The sequence below is a fragment of the Falco peregrinus genome, chromosome 11 (genome assembly GCF_023634155.1).
Source record: "Falco peregrinus isolate bFalPer1 chromosome 11, bFalPer1.pri, whole genome shotgun sequence".
NCBI lineage: Eukaryota > Metazoa > Chordata > Aves > Falconiformes > Falconidae > Falco > Falco peregrinus.
The window spans coordinates 28,846,235-28,860,473 of NC_073731.1; the positions used below are offsets into that span (position 1 = coordinate 28,846,235).

General features: G+C 50.5%; 1 protein-coding gene across 1 annotated transcript; it reads right to left on the reverse strand.

Annotated features, from left to right (window-relative positions):
• Positions 1–976: 976 nt before the first annotated feature.
• Positions 977–13,229, reverse strand: LBH (LBH regulator of WNT signaling pathway). The gene is made up of 3 exons (XM_055816203.1): positions 13,057–13,229; positions 12,179–12,281; positions 977–3,482 (listed from the first exon to the last, which is right to left on the reverse strand). Exons 1-3 carry the CDS (start codon positions 13,080–13,082, stop codon positions 3,282–3,284), a joined length of 330 nt encoding a protein of 109 aa, XP_055672178.1. The 5' UTR covers positions 13,083–13,229; the 3' UTR covers positions 977–3,281.
• Between the last annotated feature and the right edge of the window lie 1,010 nt (positions 13,230–14,239).

The following is a 14,239-nucleotide window of genomic DNA, read 5'->3' on the forward strand; positions in this document are numbered from 1 at the left end:
GCCCTCAGTTCAAACATTAAACGAGGGTCATTTCCCATTTAAATCAGTCTCATGTAAATGTAACACTCCAGCCTCAGCCCAGCTTGTTTGCCTAGGTAAGATTAAAGTCTGTTACTTGCCAAATCACAGGAACCACTTCTCCATGTATCTGAAAGATAGGAGTATTCCAAGGCATTTGCTTCAGATCACCTGGTTTTAGTGGAAAATTTAATCCCATTAAGCACACAATTTAAATTACTGAATCCTGGTCAGATTTCTACAGCCAGGACAGTGCCTTGGTACCAAACGAGTTCAGAATCACACTCAGAAATGCCTTTTCCTCCAGGTCCCCCTCTGGCAGCACTGTGTGCTGTAGCACACAGCCATCAGCGTGTGGCAAGGTACAACCAACTACTCAAGCGGAGTTGACCTCTAGACCCAGGACAGCCAAAGCAGACAAGCCCAGGCAGGCTGGCTGTGACCCCACCAGCACACAGCATGGCCAGACTTGCTTTCGTGCCTGTTGCTCAGGGTTAGGGTAAGAGCACGCACAGGTACTGCGTTAGTCCCAAGAGCAGCTGTGAATAGCCTCCACTGTCCAAGGCTTCATGCTCTGCAAGGTTAAGGGGTTAGAAACAGGTTACCAATAAAGGTAATTATAGATATACAAATTTCTCAGGACCGAGTAAGTTGGAGCACCACTTTGCTGCAGCCTCTCACACAGCAATAAGCAACTGCAAGAAAATGGAAGGCGAGGCTGCTCGCCCCTCACTCTTGATTTAGGTTTACAGTCCCATAGGGCATGCTCTGAGGTCTGCCACGGGCACGAACCAAGTGTCTCCAGCTTAACAACCTCAACTGACAGACCCAAGTCTCCTCAGATACTTGCATTAGCCTTGCAAGCCAGCACACCTCAGACCTGAAACACAAGCACCGGCCATTATCCAGAAGGTTGACCATCCCAACCCATTTCGGCAGTAAGAACAAAGCCGGTACATTTGGAAAGCATTTTCAAACTTTATTTACAACTGTCACAGTGACAAAAATGTAGTTTGAAAAAAATGCTAGCTTCTCCCTGAGGCTCAAAAAAGAATTACAGAAATATAGAATGTATATCATACAACAGGAGGAGTTTTACTGGAGTGCTTTGTTCTTTAGATACGCTCAACAACAAATAGAAATATACACAATACTTCCAAAAAAAGGATGCAGACAGAAATATGCAAGTCTTTAGGGCAGACGGCAGGTCTGAAGTCCAAGGATTGCCATCCCATTGCTGCCCACATGGTAATATCTTTGATATACAGCTTTGACTTGGTGGTACAGATGATAGAGACCAATAGAGAGTAACACTTAGAAATAAGACGACTGGCTGGTATGCAGGTGTACAAGCTCATTCCAGTAAGACAGCAAGACTAGAACAAGCGTTACAGATACAACAGCTGAATCCATCACTAGAGAAAATGGCATCACCACATCATGACCATTCGGTGATCAACTGTCCACCAAGACGGGCAGGGAGCGCGTAGAACCGGGTCTGCACTGCTGGACCAGAGACCAACACAGCGTAGGAACGCTGCATTTCTCCCGCTTTGTGCTAACTCATCTCCAAACTCCTATCTGTCTGAAACAGTTATGCAGAGCTGATAAATTATTGCCATTATGTTTAAACACAAGCAAGACAAGACTAAAACATTCCTGCCAACATGTTAAAAGCAGTTCCCAACCCCCACCAGCGTTCAACTACTCATGAGGTAATAAAAATACAAATACACACATGTCCAAATAGATTTTAAAAATGGAACCAGTTACAAGCAAAGGGGGTGGTGTTGGGATTATTATGAAAGTTTGGTTAAGGCCTTGACATTTTTGTCTTCCATGACCCCAGATTTGGTTTAGGTGGTAACTGTTCTCATCCTATCCCAAGACCAACCAACTCCTGAGCTAGTGCCCAAAGCTGCAAGACCATCACTTCCCAGGAAAGCAGTGGGTGACCCTGTCTGGCAGCAGACTGCCCCCCCCCCCCCCAAACAGGGACAGATGACTTCTCCTTGAAGCAGGACATGGTGATGAGGACACAACCACAGACTCTGCAAGCCAGTCTGCACTTCATTAAACACCCATGAATGTTTTGCCCTTGCCAAGAAGCCAAAACACATCTTGCCTCAGGACACCCAGGCCAATCCTCTCCCCACAGACCCCCCCCTGCAAACCCCCCTTTTCCACTGGTGATCCACACCAGATCTCACCAGTGTTTCATTTTTGGATTACCTCCAGGTCTGCCAGCACTCCTCACCATGCCCATTCCACACTGAGGAGCCTCTGCAGCGCCAAGCTAGAGGAGATCCCCCACCCCAGCCCTCTCAAGCCCATTGACCAGCAAGTCAGACACATGAAACCCTCAAAGATGCCAAGGTAAGGAGGCACAACCTCCACCCACTGGCTTTGGGCAGCGTCCGAAATGAGATGGACCACAGCTGCCTCAGCAAATAGGAGAGAAAAATCCACGGTGTTCAAACCTACATGAGCTCTTGCTGCAGACAGAAGCCCCTTCACATCCAATGCCCATTGCCTCACACTAACCACCTGCAAGATAAACAAGGGCCTCACAGCGGAGATGACAAGCAGCAGCCTAACATTACCCTGCAAATACAGCTGTTCAGCGTTGAAGAGTCTAAAGGCAAACAGAGGGGGAGAAAACAGCTTTGGGAAAAGTGGCTGGAAAACAGGCTCAACAGCAAGAGCAAGAAACCAGATGACTCCCACGGACACTTATGTTACCCTAGGAGGTGCCCAACCGGGGAGAGCTACAGGCCCCTCATCAGTAGAGCGTTTAGCCATGCTTTGCTACAGACACACTTCGACCCCCCAACACATAAAATGGAAGCTGTAAGAAAGGCAAATCTGAGAGATTACAGCTCTGCTCTCATGCTTTTAGCCAGAGGCAGCTCCTGGCCGAATGCTGCTGCCTCCCACTTTCCTTCCCCTCCCCAAGCTCCCCCCTCCAGCAGTCCTCGCGTAGTCACCCTCTGCCATGTGCTTGGAATTTCACTGCTGCCTCCGCCTCGGAAAAATACAGATAGTGATCTCGAGAACAGCAAACATTTCTCTGCGTTACTTCCTTCCTTCCTCAGGAGGTCTGGTGACACCGAGGGCTTCAGTTCTCAATACAGAGAATACAAAAAAACTAAGATCTCGCAGGTGCAAAATTGAACTTGTCTTTTTTTAAAAAAAAGACTTTCAAAAGAAGTGTGGCTCTTCCTTCAGAAGGGTGCAGTCCCTTGCCTTTCCTCAGATGCCATTTATTGCTCCTTGTTGTCCTTCTTTGCGCCGTCACAGTTTTCTTCCTCCTCTTCCTCCTCCTCCTCCTGCACAAGGAACTCTTCAGGTGGCCATCTCAGCTCGCCACTCTCCACATCGCCCTCCGTTGGCTCCACCACGATGGAGGGCAGGCGGTCCTTCAGCTTACAGTAACGGTCGAAGTCTGAGGGATCAGGGAAGATCTGAAAGAACCAAGAAACACACTGTGAGAGGGGCCATGTTCAAGCAGTCTTAGCCCAAACCCAACTCAAGGCACTTGGGTCTTCAAGGCAAACTAGTCTGGACGCAGCATAAGCCACTGAGTGATGGGAAGGCTCTTGAACTTGTAAAAAAGCTTCTCTAATCTCCAAGTATTGGAAATGAGCGCTGCTTGAGAGGCTTCCAAAGCACACGCTTGTCTGGGTAGCGCTCAGCAAACTGGCATCTGCCCTTTTGGATATTCATCCAAACGCCCCACGTACACCCCACTTTTGCATTAACACTCGTGAGTGTGCACACTGAGCTATCTCGATCCAAGATGCCGAGATGTCATTTCCTGCTGCTGGCCATGCTGCACACAAGAACAGGCTGGTGCTGCAGCCTCCGCTGCTACAAGGGAGAGGAGGCACACGGCAACCCAGCCTAGAGCAGTCCAAGCCCCTTGCAGCAAGGACTTGCATCTGGTATCATTCCACTGCCACAGCACCAGACTGAAAGAGAAGTTCAGCTGCATTTTAGAGATAATTCTGGCAGTGTTCCGCATGCTACTGCTTCCATACATCGGCAGTGAAACTCAGCAGGAGGACACACATTTTATTGAAGGGTTGGAGACTGGACCATATTTCTTCAGGCAGGAGGTACCTGTGGCATAGCCAGCAGTGACTCACCATATTCCTTGTGCAAGAAATATGAGGACCCCCTTATCTCCAGCCCCACACGGTGCACAGAGCAGTGCCCTACCCCTTTCCCCCCCACCCCCAGCTTGCCATATGGATGCACAAGCTCAAGTGCTGCAGCACCGCCAGGACCCATACTTGCTGGCAGTGCCACTGGGCTGCACACTATGATCCTACTGGGAACTGGGGTAAAGACATGGGCAGAAGAAAAACTTGCCATTGCAGGGCAGTGTTAGCAGGAGCTTTGCATGACTAAATTGCAATTTAGTCATGCAAAGCTCCTGTTTACATTGCAACGTGAACAGAAAAAGTTGCTGTTACTTATAGGGATGCCCTGTTAGAGGAACCACCTTAAACCCCAGCTCATCTGGAAAAGAACTGCTGGATGACAAGAACCAGTTGCCACATCAGATCCCCTGGTTGGTAACAGAAGATCAAACAATAACCACCTATTTCAAACTATTTTATAAGAACACCCATTTCACATTACAGTTGCATATAAACATCCCAAAGAAGATACGTGACAAAATGCATTTTCCCTTCAAGGTTGCAGATGGGGCAAGAAGTCAGGCACTGTACTTTTTCTTTTCTTTTTCACCATTCAAGCGAGCTGTAAGAGCATCCTTGCAGGCAACATCACTGCCAGCTTCAGACAGGCATGCTGCTCATGGGTGCCTCAGAGCAAAATCTGATCAGCTTTGATTGTGGTTCCAGTTACGAAAGCAGGTTCCCCATGCTGGAGCCCTGAGCACTAACCATGAAGCATCATTCTCCTCACCCAGCCATGCAGGTACCCACCACCTTAGGAAGCCCTGGCCCAAACCCCGAAGTGGAACAACATCCTAGCTAGGCAGAAGCACAAGTTGAAACTATTAACCACACCACCACCTCCTCACCAATATTCAGTCTTCTCCTGTTCAGCCACCTTTCTCCCTCACATCCAAAGCTCTGTGGCAACCAGGTTACCAACCTGAGAAAGCCACCAGGTTGCTCCTTAATGCAAAGTCAGGCAAGGTAACTGGGGGTAATGCACAATGCAGGAGCTGCTTGCACACATCCATCTGGTCGCGGGGAGAGCAATGTAGGAGCCCAGCTCCCGCACCCACCATCCATACTGCCATTCAGGTGCACAAGAGCAAGCGAGATCTTTGAACGTGGCCACATTAACACGGGCATTGCAGCATGAGCTGCTTGCTATTAGTCACTCCTGGCGCAAGGGAGACAGTAACTTTTTCTTGGAGCACTGTGGCTTCTGCCTGGTCAAACAAAGGCAGTTTCAGACACATTCTGCATTACTGGAAATACAGTCAGTGGCTCTTAAGCATCAACTCATTATCTGAACTGCGGATAGGAAAAAAAACACCCTTGACATTACATGGTGTAGAAGGTCGCAATGGAAAAAGAAGTGTGGTTCAGGAGGTTACATAAGCTGATAATGTCATGAAAATAGCCTCCCGTGCAAGAAAAATAGCAGTATAATAATTAAACTAACCTTTGGCTGCTATCATTTTAAGCACATTAGGTCAAATTGGAGCAATTTCTTTGGAAATAGCCTGCCAGATATTTTTTTTCCAGAAACTAAGTAGTAGTCATTTCCTTACAAACAAATATCCTCAAAATGTGGTGTGCAGCTTTTTTAATAATAAAAAAGAAAAACCCTAGCACAATCTTATCTCAAACAGCTGCAGGACAGGCCGAACCCAAGAAGGTCAGGATTTTTTCCACTAAGTCATGCTTTTTAATCGTTGAGGCAGCATGAAGCAAGATGTTGCAACCGCACTTTCAAGGGGTGTGGATTGTCAATGGAAAGAATACACAAAGGCAGATTTCCTTGCATGTGACAAGCGGGGCAACACAGCAAGCTAAGCCTAGGGACTGAAGGAAAAAAGGTTTCAGATTAAGACTGTACATCTGGGGAGGCCAGGTGGAAGAGTTACCCCATTTTGGAGTAAGTGCAGAGGCTGGTTGAACTGCACTGCGAGCTTATTTGTAAAAAAAAAAAGATAAGCACCAGCTTTCTGCTGCCCGGCACCAGCAGTGCCATGCTGCAGTTGTTGGTCCCATATGCTTCATCTGGTCCCACTCCAGATTTAGACAATGGGAAGGAAAAAAAAACCAAAAACTAAACTACTAAAATTTGCAGCAGGGTCCCCACTGGAAATGCAGCGGCTCAGCTCCGCACCCTTTTGCACAGCAGCCAGGACAGCTTGCCTAGCAAAACCTGCCTACGAGCCCATCTTGTTCACATCACCCAGCTCAGGCGTGGGGGAGGAAGACTTTTCATCTCCCCAGCATCCAAAGACCACAGAGCAACTGGTTCACTTCTCCCCTTCATTTATCAGGAGCCACCTCGCACACAGCAGAGGCGGATGCCAGCTTCTGGCTGATCTGCTCACTTGATGGGGGACAAGTGACAACCACCACTGGTTGTGAAGGCTACCTAAAAGCTAATTTAGCTATTCAAAGGTTTCCTTCTCACCCTCACCTGCATGATACAGCATGAGGGGCTGCAGCTGCTTCTGCAGAGCTCCCACCACCCCTTCCATAGCTGAGCCGCAGCTCCTGGCCCACAGGGAGACCTTCAGAGCCCACAGAGGACACATACACCGCTTCTTGCACTACTCAGTTTCTCACTCACAGCAAGCCTGGTTTTCACAGCCCTCTCCAGATCCTGTTTTGGGAACTGCTCTCCTCACGGACTGACCCAGATCACACACAAATCAACCAAACTCTCGCCTTGCAGCTGGGAAAAGGGCAGTGAAAAGCAGAACTTGAAACAAAAGTTTGCCTCTGTTTCAGATGATCTAGCTTACTATCCTTGAACGAAGTCTTGGCAACAAGAATGGAAAGTTTTCATTGCCCTGGGGAAGCTCATACCCTCTCTCAGCATTCACAGGGATGGAGAAACACCAAAAGCAGGAGATATGTCAGACAATTAAGAGGATTAGCTCAGCACTACCATAATCCAAGTGACACTTGTAAATTCAAAACAACTTCCACATGTGTACCCCATACCAACACCCATAGTTAAAATACTTGTCTCCCCCCACCCCCAAGAGCTGAACACCATTTCAACTATATTACAGGAGAACTAAAGCAACGAGATCTTTCCAAATTAAGTTACTGGTCTAGGGGAAAGTTTTGCTTCATTGTGGTAATGCTGGTACAGACTTCTCAGTCTCATACAAGAGGCATTACCCTTCAGGTACAGGACCCACCCCCAACATATACACATCACTTACCCATACAGTACTAAAAAGCTAACTTTTGTGCCTCCTCAGCAGCATCAAGCCAATATTCCAAATCAGCGTTTAAGTTTCTTAAAATAAAGCTTTACTGCCATTGAGAAGCAAGGCAAGCTCATTTCAGGAAATATTTAAATCATCTCTCAGCAGCCTCTTCGGAGAAATTTTCCGGCTCTAAGGAACAGTGCTAGCACATACACATTCACTCACACAGTCGTCGCAACTCCAAGCCCAGCTCCATACAGCACGCACGCAGCACCCCGTAACTCAGGTTTATGAACTATGCCAGCTCCTGAGTGACAGATTGCCCTGGCTTGGGGGACAGCAGCAGGGAAGCTTCACACATTGCAACAACTTTCCATCAGGCTAACAAAGCATCAAGTAAGGAGGAAAAAACACGCACCGAGACATTCCGGTTAGCTGCTGTCTTCGGTTTGCATTTCAGTGGAACACTTTCTGGCATAGTATAGCTACGAACATGATTAGTTTGGGCTGTTTATCCCATATCCTGCTTCTGCCTTCCTTTAAGGTCCCAAGCCCTGGAATACACATTGACTCAGCCTACTAATCTTGTCTAGTAACCGTGCCTCTGCTGCGCTGTGTGAACAAGTTATCCTAACCTCGCTTGCTATCACCACCTTCCTGCAGCCCAGTCTCAAGACCTTCCACAACAGCAAGTGCCAGCTCTGACACAGGACTTGTGCACAAATCCAGGCTGCAGGGACATGAAGCATCTTAAAAGCAAACCAGGCAGTTACAGAGGAAGCTCAGTTTCCACCCTTTGCCATCAGCCCTTGCATCAGTAACATGTTGGTTCCCCAGTTCCGTGGGGTGGGGATGCAGCTCAAACCACCCAGCACCAAGCACCACAGCTCCTTGGGAAAGCCAGTGCCTCACTGGTGCTGGTGAAGAGGTGTTGCATTCACCAAAACCCACATCCCCAAAAAGGCTGGCAACCCTAAGGTTTTGCTATAGACACTGGACAGAGCATTAAGGCTATTTACCAAGACTCAGTCAGCCTGACACGGTTCACAGCAAGCTGCGGCCATGATTAACCCAGACAGATCCCAGTGTGATGCGATCATGAGTTACAGGAGCTCAAGCTCCCCATGACAACCAAACTCCAGCTGACGGCACAAGGCAACCTCAGCCTCCACAGGCCAGGCTCCTAAAAGGCAGCCTAAGGTCCCAGAGGACCAACAAGCCGGCCAGCCAGCTGTCACAGCAAAGCAGCACACTTCACTGAGGACACAGCCTTTGCTCAAAAATAAACACCTTGGGCACCAAAGTGTTTTCAGTTGTGCTCAAACCCCGCTCCAGTTCCAAGAAGCAAGGGAGGATTCAGGTCAAGGTGCTGTTTTGACAACAGCTCTGTGAAATGATTAATTGCCTCTCTGTTTCAGCCAAATCATTCGTGCTGCTGTGACATGGCATCAGAGGACAAGCTGGCAGAGTGCTGATGAAGCTTCTCAAGAACAGGTATAGCTAGGGGCTGGAAAACAGCAAAGAGTGCATTAGCTCTGGCTGGTACCAGAGGCTGCCATGCAAGAAGCACATGAATCCCTCCACGGGCACATCTGTTTGTAGCAGGGGCATCTTGAGCTACCAGCTGCATTTCAATGAGTTTTTTGTTTAGTAAGTCCCATGGGAATTATGGGACATCTATTAAAGACCCAGAAATAGCTCTTCACTGCAGGCACAAGACCCAACATGACATCATCTCTCCAGCCACATCTTCTATTTTGTCTGTGCCACCCTGCTCTGAGACTCATGCCCCAATTTCACCATTCACTTCTGCGCAGGCACTTGAGATCTGTTGGCTGAACCATCTTCAGGAGGCTCAGAAAGCAGCTTCACCACACAAATACAGTAATAAAAGCTGCTTTTCACAGAAAGGTTTTGAAATGAACACATTAGCTTACAAGCATTTTGCATATTAACTGGAAAATTAATGTGCTGAGAAAGCACATTTCGCAAATGCAGCCGTACAAATCACGGTTACCAGTGACAACTTCTGCAGTCTCGAGTTTTCGCATCATCGCTTGCAGAGCAGTGATGGCCAGCCCACCAAAGGCCAGGAAACTTCACTGGGGGATGCACAATTCAGGTGATGTCTAGACAGACACTCCAGAGCATGAGCAGCAGCAAGGGGGTGAACGAGGCAGAAGGAAAAAGTCAGACCAAGTTCCCTCCATAACCAGGGACGCAGCCCAGAGCCCTGAAGTTCAGTGAACTCCACCAGACAGAGGAGTTTGCTGAAGTTTATATTCACGGTATGAGTTTGCTTCCTCAGTTTACTTTAAAGGCAGAAATACTTTGAAAAGTACCACTGGTAGGAGACAAATCTGCCATAGACAGACACTGATGTACTTTACAGTTCCAGCAAAGCTGCTGTAGCCTCTCCTGTGGTGAGGCAGTTTCATGCCTGCACAGGGTGGCAGGGGCAGCCCCCAGGCTCACAGCAAGCAATCTACAGACCGACTCCCAGGCAGACCCTGCTCTACACAGCCCAAAGGGGGGACATTGCAAACCTCAGTTTGAGGTCATCTCTGCAGTAAAACAAATTCAAGTCCTACTATTAAAACAAGTGAAACTTCTGAAACTGAAAGCTTGCCTCTCCCAGTTCTGGCTCCACCTTTTTTTTTTCCTTTCACCATCAGCCAAAGGCTGTTACACTCACATCATGAGCACCGGACACTGCAGAGGAGTGGAGGAAGATGTTGCAGCTTAGAAGAAGCAGCCCCAGTGTAGGGGCAGTCATGCTCCAGTAGCCCTGTCTGGTTTTAAGTTATGGCACTACAGCCCTCACACTAGCACACAATTTCCCACATCCCAAACTCTCCATCAGCAAGATGAAGCACAAAGTGCTGAAATCTGAGGTAGAACAAAGAGTTCACGGTGCTGTTTGCATCAGATTCGTCCTTGCTGCTCTACCTTGAGTTTCCAACCCTTTAAGGATGCTTTCAGCTTAGATTTACACTGTGACATTCTCAGCCCAGCACCTAGAGGAGGAAGGCTGGAACCTGCTCCCAAATCCTCTTTCCCCTAACCCGATTTTAGAGGCAGACCTCATACACAGCCCACACACCACCAGTGCCCCATCAGGATCTTCCATTCCAACACTGCAGCCCGTGCTGCCATCAGTGCGGCTTACATCAAGGTGAAGCGCCAGCAGGCAGCTCCCAGCTCTTGTAGGCATTTGAAGGAAGTCATCTATGACTAGACCACTACAGACAAGAGATCCAGGATGCAAAAGCTCTGCATAGATATGAATTGTCAGCATTTATGATGACTCACACACCTTCAGGTTCAGATGATCCACTCAAAACTGAACAGGCTTGTTCCCCAGTTGGCCCAAGCAGACTTATCAAAGTCATTAGCACCTGGGGAACAACTCACTGAAGCAATCGTTAGAACAAGCAGGGCACCTAGATTCTGTCTCTCAGTGGAAAATCTGGATAGGTAAATAAAGGCCTTTGACCTGACTGGGTTAAGCCTCTTCACATGGTGACCCATAAAGACAACTGAACACCCCATGCAGACTAGTCTGCTTCAGGTTTAACCACCACTCTCATCACTATACACTCCCTCTGCAGGAAAGAGGCCATATGCATTCCACTATCTCAAGCACAGCACAGCTATTTCCACACACAGGCAATAAACCAAACTTGCCCTATCTAGAGCCAGAATTCTGACCAAAAAAAGCAATGCATCCCCTTTTCCTCCCCGCGGCTTTGGCTTCTGCTGGAAGCCTCAGCCATGGCCCAAAGTTCAGTCGATTTCATGCTTCAGAGCACTGTTACTGCCTTGCAGCTCATTCTTCAAACCTAAATATGCAAGCATACAACAGCACACCTCATTTGAATGCACACTTAAGACCAACTGCCTCTGTGCAGGTTGTGTAACATCTGCAAAGGAAAAACCCTGCATCGGGGTCTGCCGTTAAAGAGTCCCCCAACACAAGTCATCTGCATGCACTCAGCACCCATGTTAAACCTCATCAACAGGTCTCCAGAAGAGCAGGGACACACGGATCTAGCAGGCTCAAGCTGCACAACCTGCCCTTTGATTAACTATACCCTAGGAAATGAAAGGGCTATTGAGACTAAAGAATCAAGGCTCAAGCTAGTTAAGAGCACCTCTTCGCCCCAGTCCTAGCAGCTAATTAACATTGCTTAGAACTTTCAGAATGAATGCAACTCACGCCTGCAGGTACTGCTATCTCCAGTAACATTTCCCAAGGCTTGTTTGCTCAGGCTGCCTCCAGCCTCACTGTATTGTATGGAAGACTCGTTAACCCTCTCAAATGGGTCCATCATTCAGGAAAACCAAAAAGTAAATTTAAAAAACCACTTAAGTGACATATAAACAATTCCCTCCTGCCTAGTCTAGGCAGCTCATTTGTATGGCATGTTAAAAAGCTATCTCATCTCGGGAGCCCTCTCAGCCCGGTGAGTGGTGCAAACATCTTCAACTGACCTCCCCATCTCCCACTGAGCCCCCACAAATGCTCAATGAGTCGGGGCTCGATCACTTCAGAAACAACAGAGTCCTCTGCCAACCTGGTCTGATACAGAACGGTATTTTAGACAACCGGCTCCTGCCAAGCAAACATTCCAGCCTGTCGACTAGCTCTCACTACAGCAAGACCTGCCGCTACTAGGTCAGGCTATGGAAAGGTGTATCAGCCCCAGTTTGCAGTCCAGCCCAGGCAATTCCATAGAGGATTACTGCCTAAGGAGCCAGCAAAGCACTTACCTGATATGACAGGCCATCCTTGCGAGGGCTTAGCCCAATCTCATCTATGGCTGGGGTGTTCATCATCACTTCAGTCATTTCAGCTGATCTCAGATAATCAGAGCTAGAAACAAAAGACAGTGTTCAAATGGTCTGACGGACTCCAGGAGGCCTGAGCAACATGCAAGTAGGATAAGGAAAGCAAAGCAAGCAGAGGAGGCTGTCAGCAGCCTATTTCTGGTCCCTTCCTTCCTGCCCTCCCCCCCCACCCCCTTGCAAGGGGATGAAAAAAAGCTCAGTGCCTCATAAACCAGCGCTACATCCCTCACTCCGGGAGCAAGTCCCTGGCTTTGTCCCCAAGAGCTGGGCTCGGGAACATCTCGGCGGGCTGGAGCCTCTTGTAACTCCGCTACCTCCAGCTCTGCCCCCTAAGGGGGGGGGGGGGGGGGGGAAGTAAAAAACCACAGTAAATACGTAAAAGCGCTGGGGTTTGGTCGGTTGGGAATTTTTTTGTTTGGTTTTTTTTTTTTACGCTGGTGTGCTTTCGCTCCTGCTGACTTATTTTACAACCTCAGGGGCTTCCACACCAGCGGAGCGCACGGCGCCAAGCCCAGGTCTGCTTTTACAGCCTTAATGGCATTTCCAGCTCCAGAAAGTGTATTCCCAGTTCGCAGCTCATCCCCGCTGCCGCTCGGCTCGCGCCGCCGCTGCTAGCCCCTTCCCCCCGCCTTCGGGAAACCACGGCCCGGGGCTTCACGCACCGCCTCCTATCGGGGTAACAGGGGGCGGCTGGACCCTCAGCGGCTCCGCTTCAAACACACCCCGGCCACCCGCAGGGGTACAGCCGCCCCCCGCCCCTGGGTCGCGCCACCCCCCACACACGGGAAGCACCCACTCACCAGGGCAGGGGACACAGCACAGACATGAAGTCCCGGCGGAGGCTGCCCCGCGCCCTCAGGGGTGGGGATGGCAGATGCGCTGCCCCGCGAGCAGAACAGCCGAGCGGCACCGGCTGCGGGACTATGCGCTGCTGCCGGCCGAGACCACCCGCCCGCCGCTGCCGCCGCCTCCCGTCTGCGCCGAGCGGCGGCCCCGCGCCGCCTTAAATAGCCCCGGGGGGCGGGGTCTGGCCTGAGCCCCGCCCCCTCGCTTGACGTCAGTATTTTCATGAATGGCTTCGGCGCGCACCGCCCTCGCCGGGCGGGGGTAGTGTGTCACCGTAGTTGTCCCGGCTCGGCTGGGCAAGGCTGGGCTCGGCTCGGCTCGGCGGGTTCGTTGTTCGGCTGCCCTGGGCGCGCTGGGGTGCAGCCCCCCCCGCCTCCCCGAGCCGGTGATGCAGCCAGCGCCGCCCCGAGGGCGGCCCGGGCCAGGCTGCACCTGCCGGAGGCGCCCCCCCGCCGGGGGCGGTGGGACTGGGGCAGGCGGGGGGCAAAGCCGGGGGGGCACCGGCCCAGGGCAGGGGCAGCGCCAGGCGGTGCCCAGCACCTTTAGCTGGAGCAGAAGCAGAGCGAGAAGCCCCACGAGGCCGAGCTATATTTAGCAAAACGATGTGGATCAGGGATGGGAAGAAGCAGGCCAATCCATCCGCTGCCCAGCAAGCGCCAGCACCGCGCGCAGCTGTAGGTGTAGCGCCTTTCCAACCATCCCCTCCCGAGGTGAAGCTGCAAAACGCACCTTTGGGCAAAAGGCCTGGGCACCCCCAAACCCAGCTCGAGGCCTGCCCGTCTGCGCAATCCCTGGTGGTGCTCATGCAGCCTCCCAAGGGACCGGCTGCACCCAGGACAGGTGCCCAGTTGGGCTCTTGGCCACGGCGTAGGCCCCTCCGAGGCTGCTGAGAGATGCTCGGTGGTCTTGGGAAGTGCCCCCCGCTCCCCAGTTTGCTATCCCGGTGAGCACTACCCTGCTGCACGCTGGCAGGTGAGGTTTGGCACGGGGACTGGGTTCTGTTCCACCTGTTGCTCCCGGCTGCTGCTCAGACTTTACTGGCAAAGCAGCAAACCAATCACACAACTACGAATGCTTCTCCCCTTTTATCGCGGCTGCAGCACCCCGGGGTACATGCCTGTGCACAGGGAGATGCAC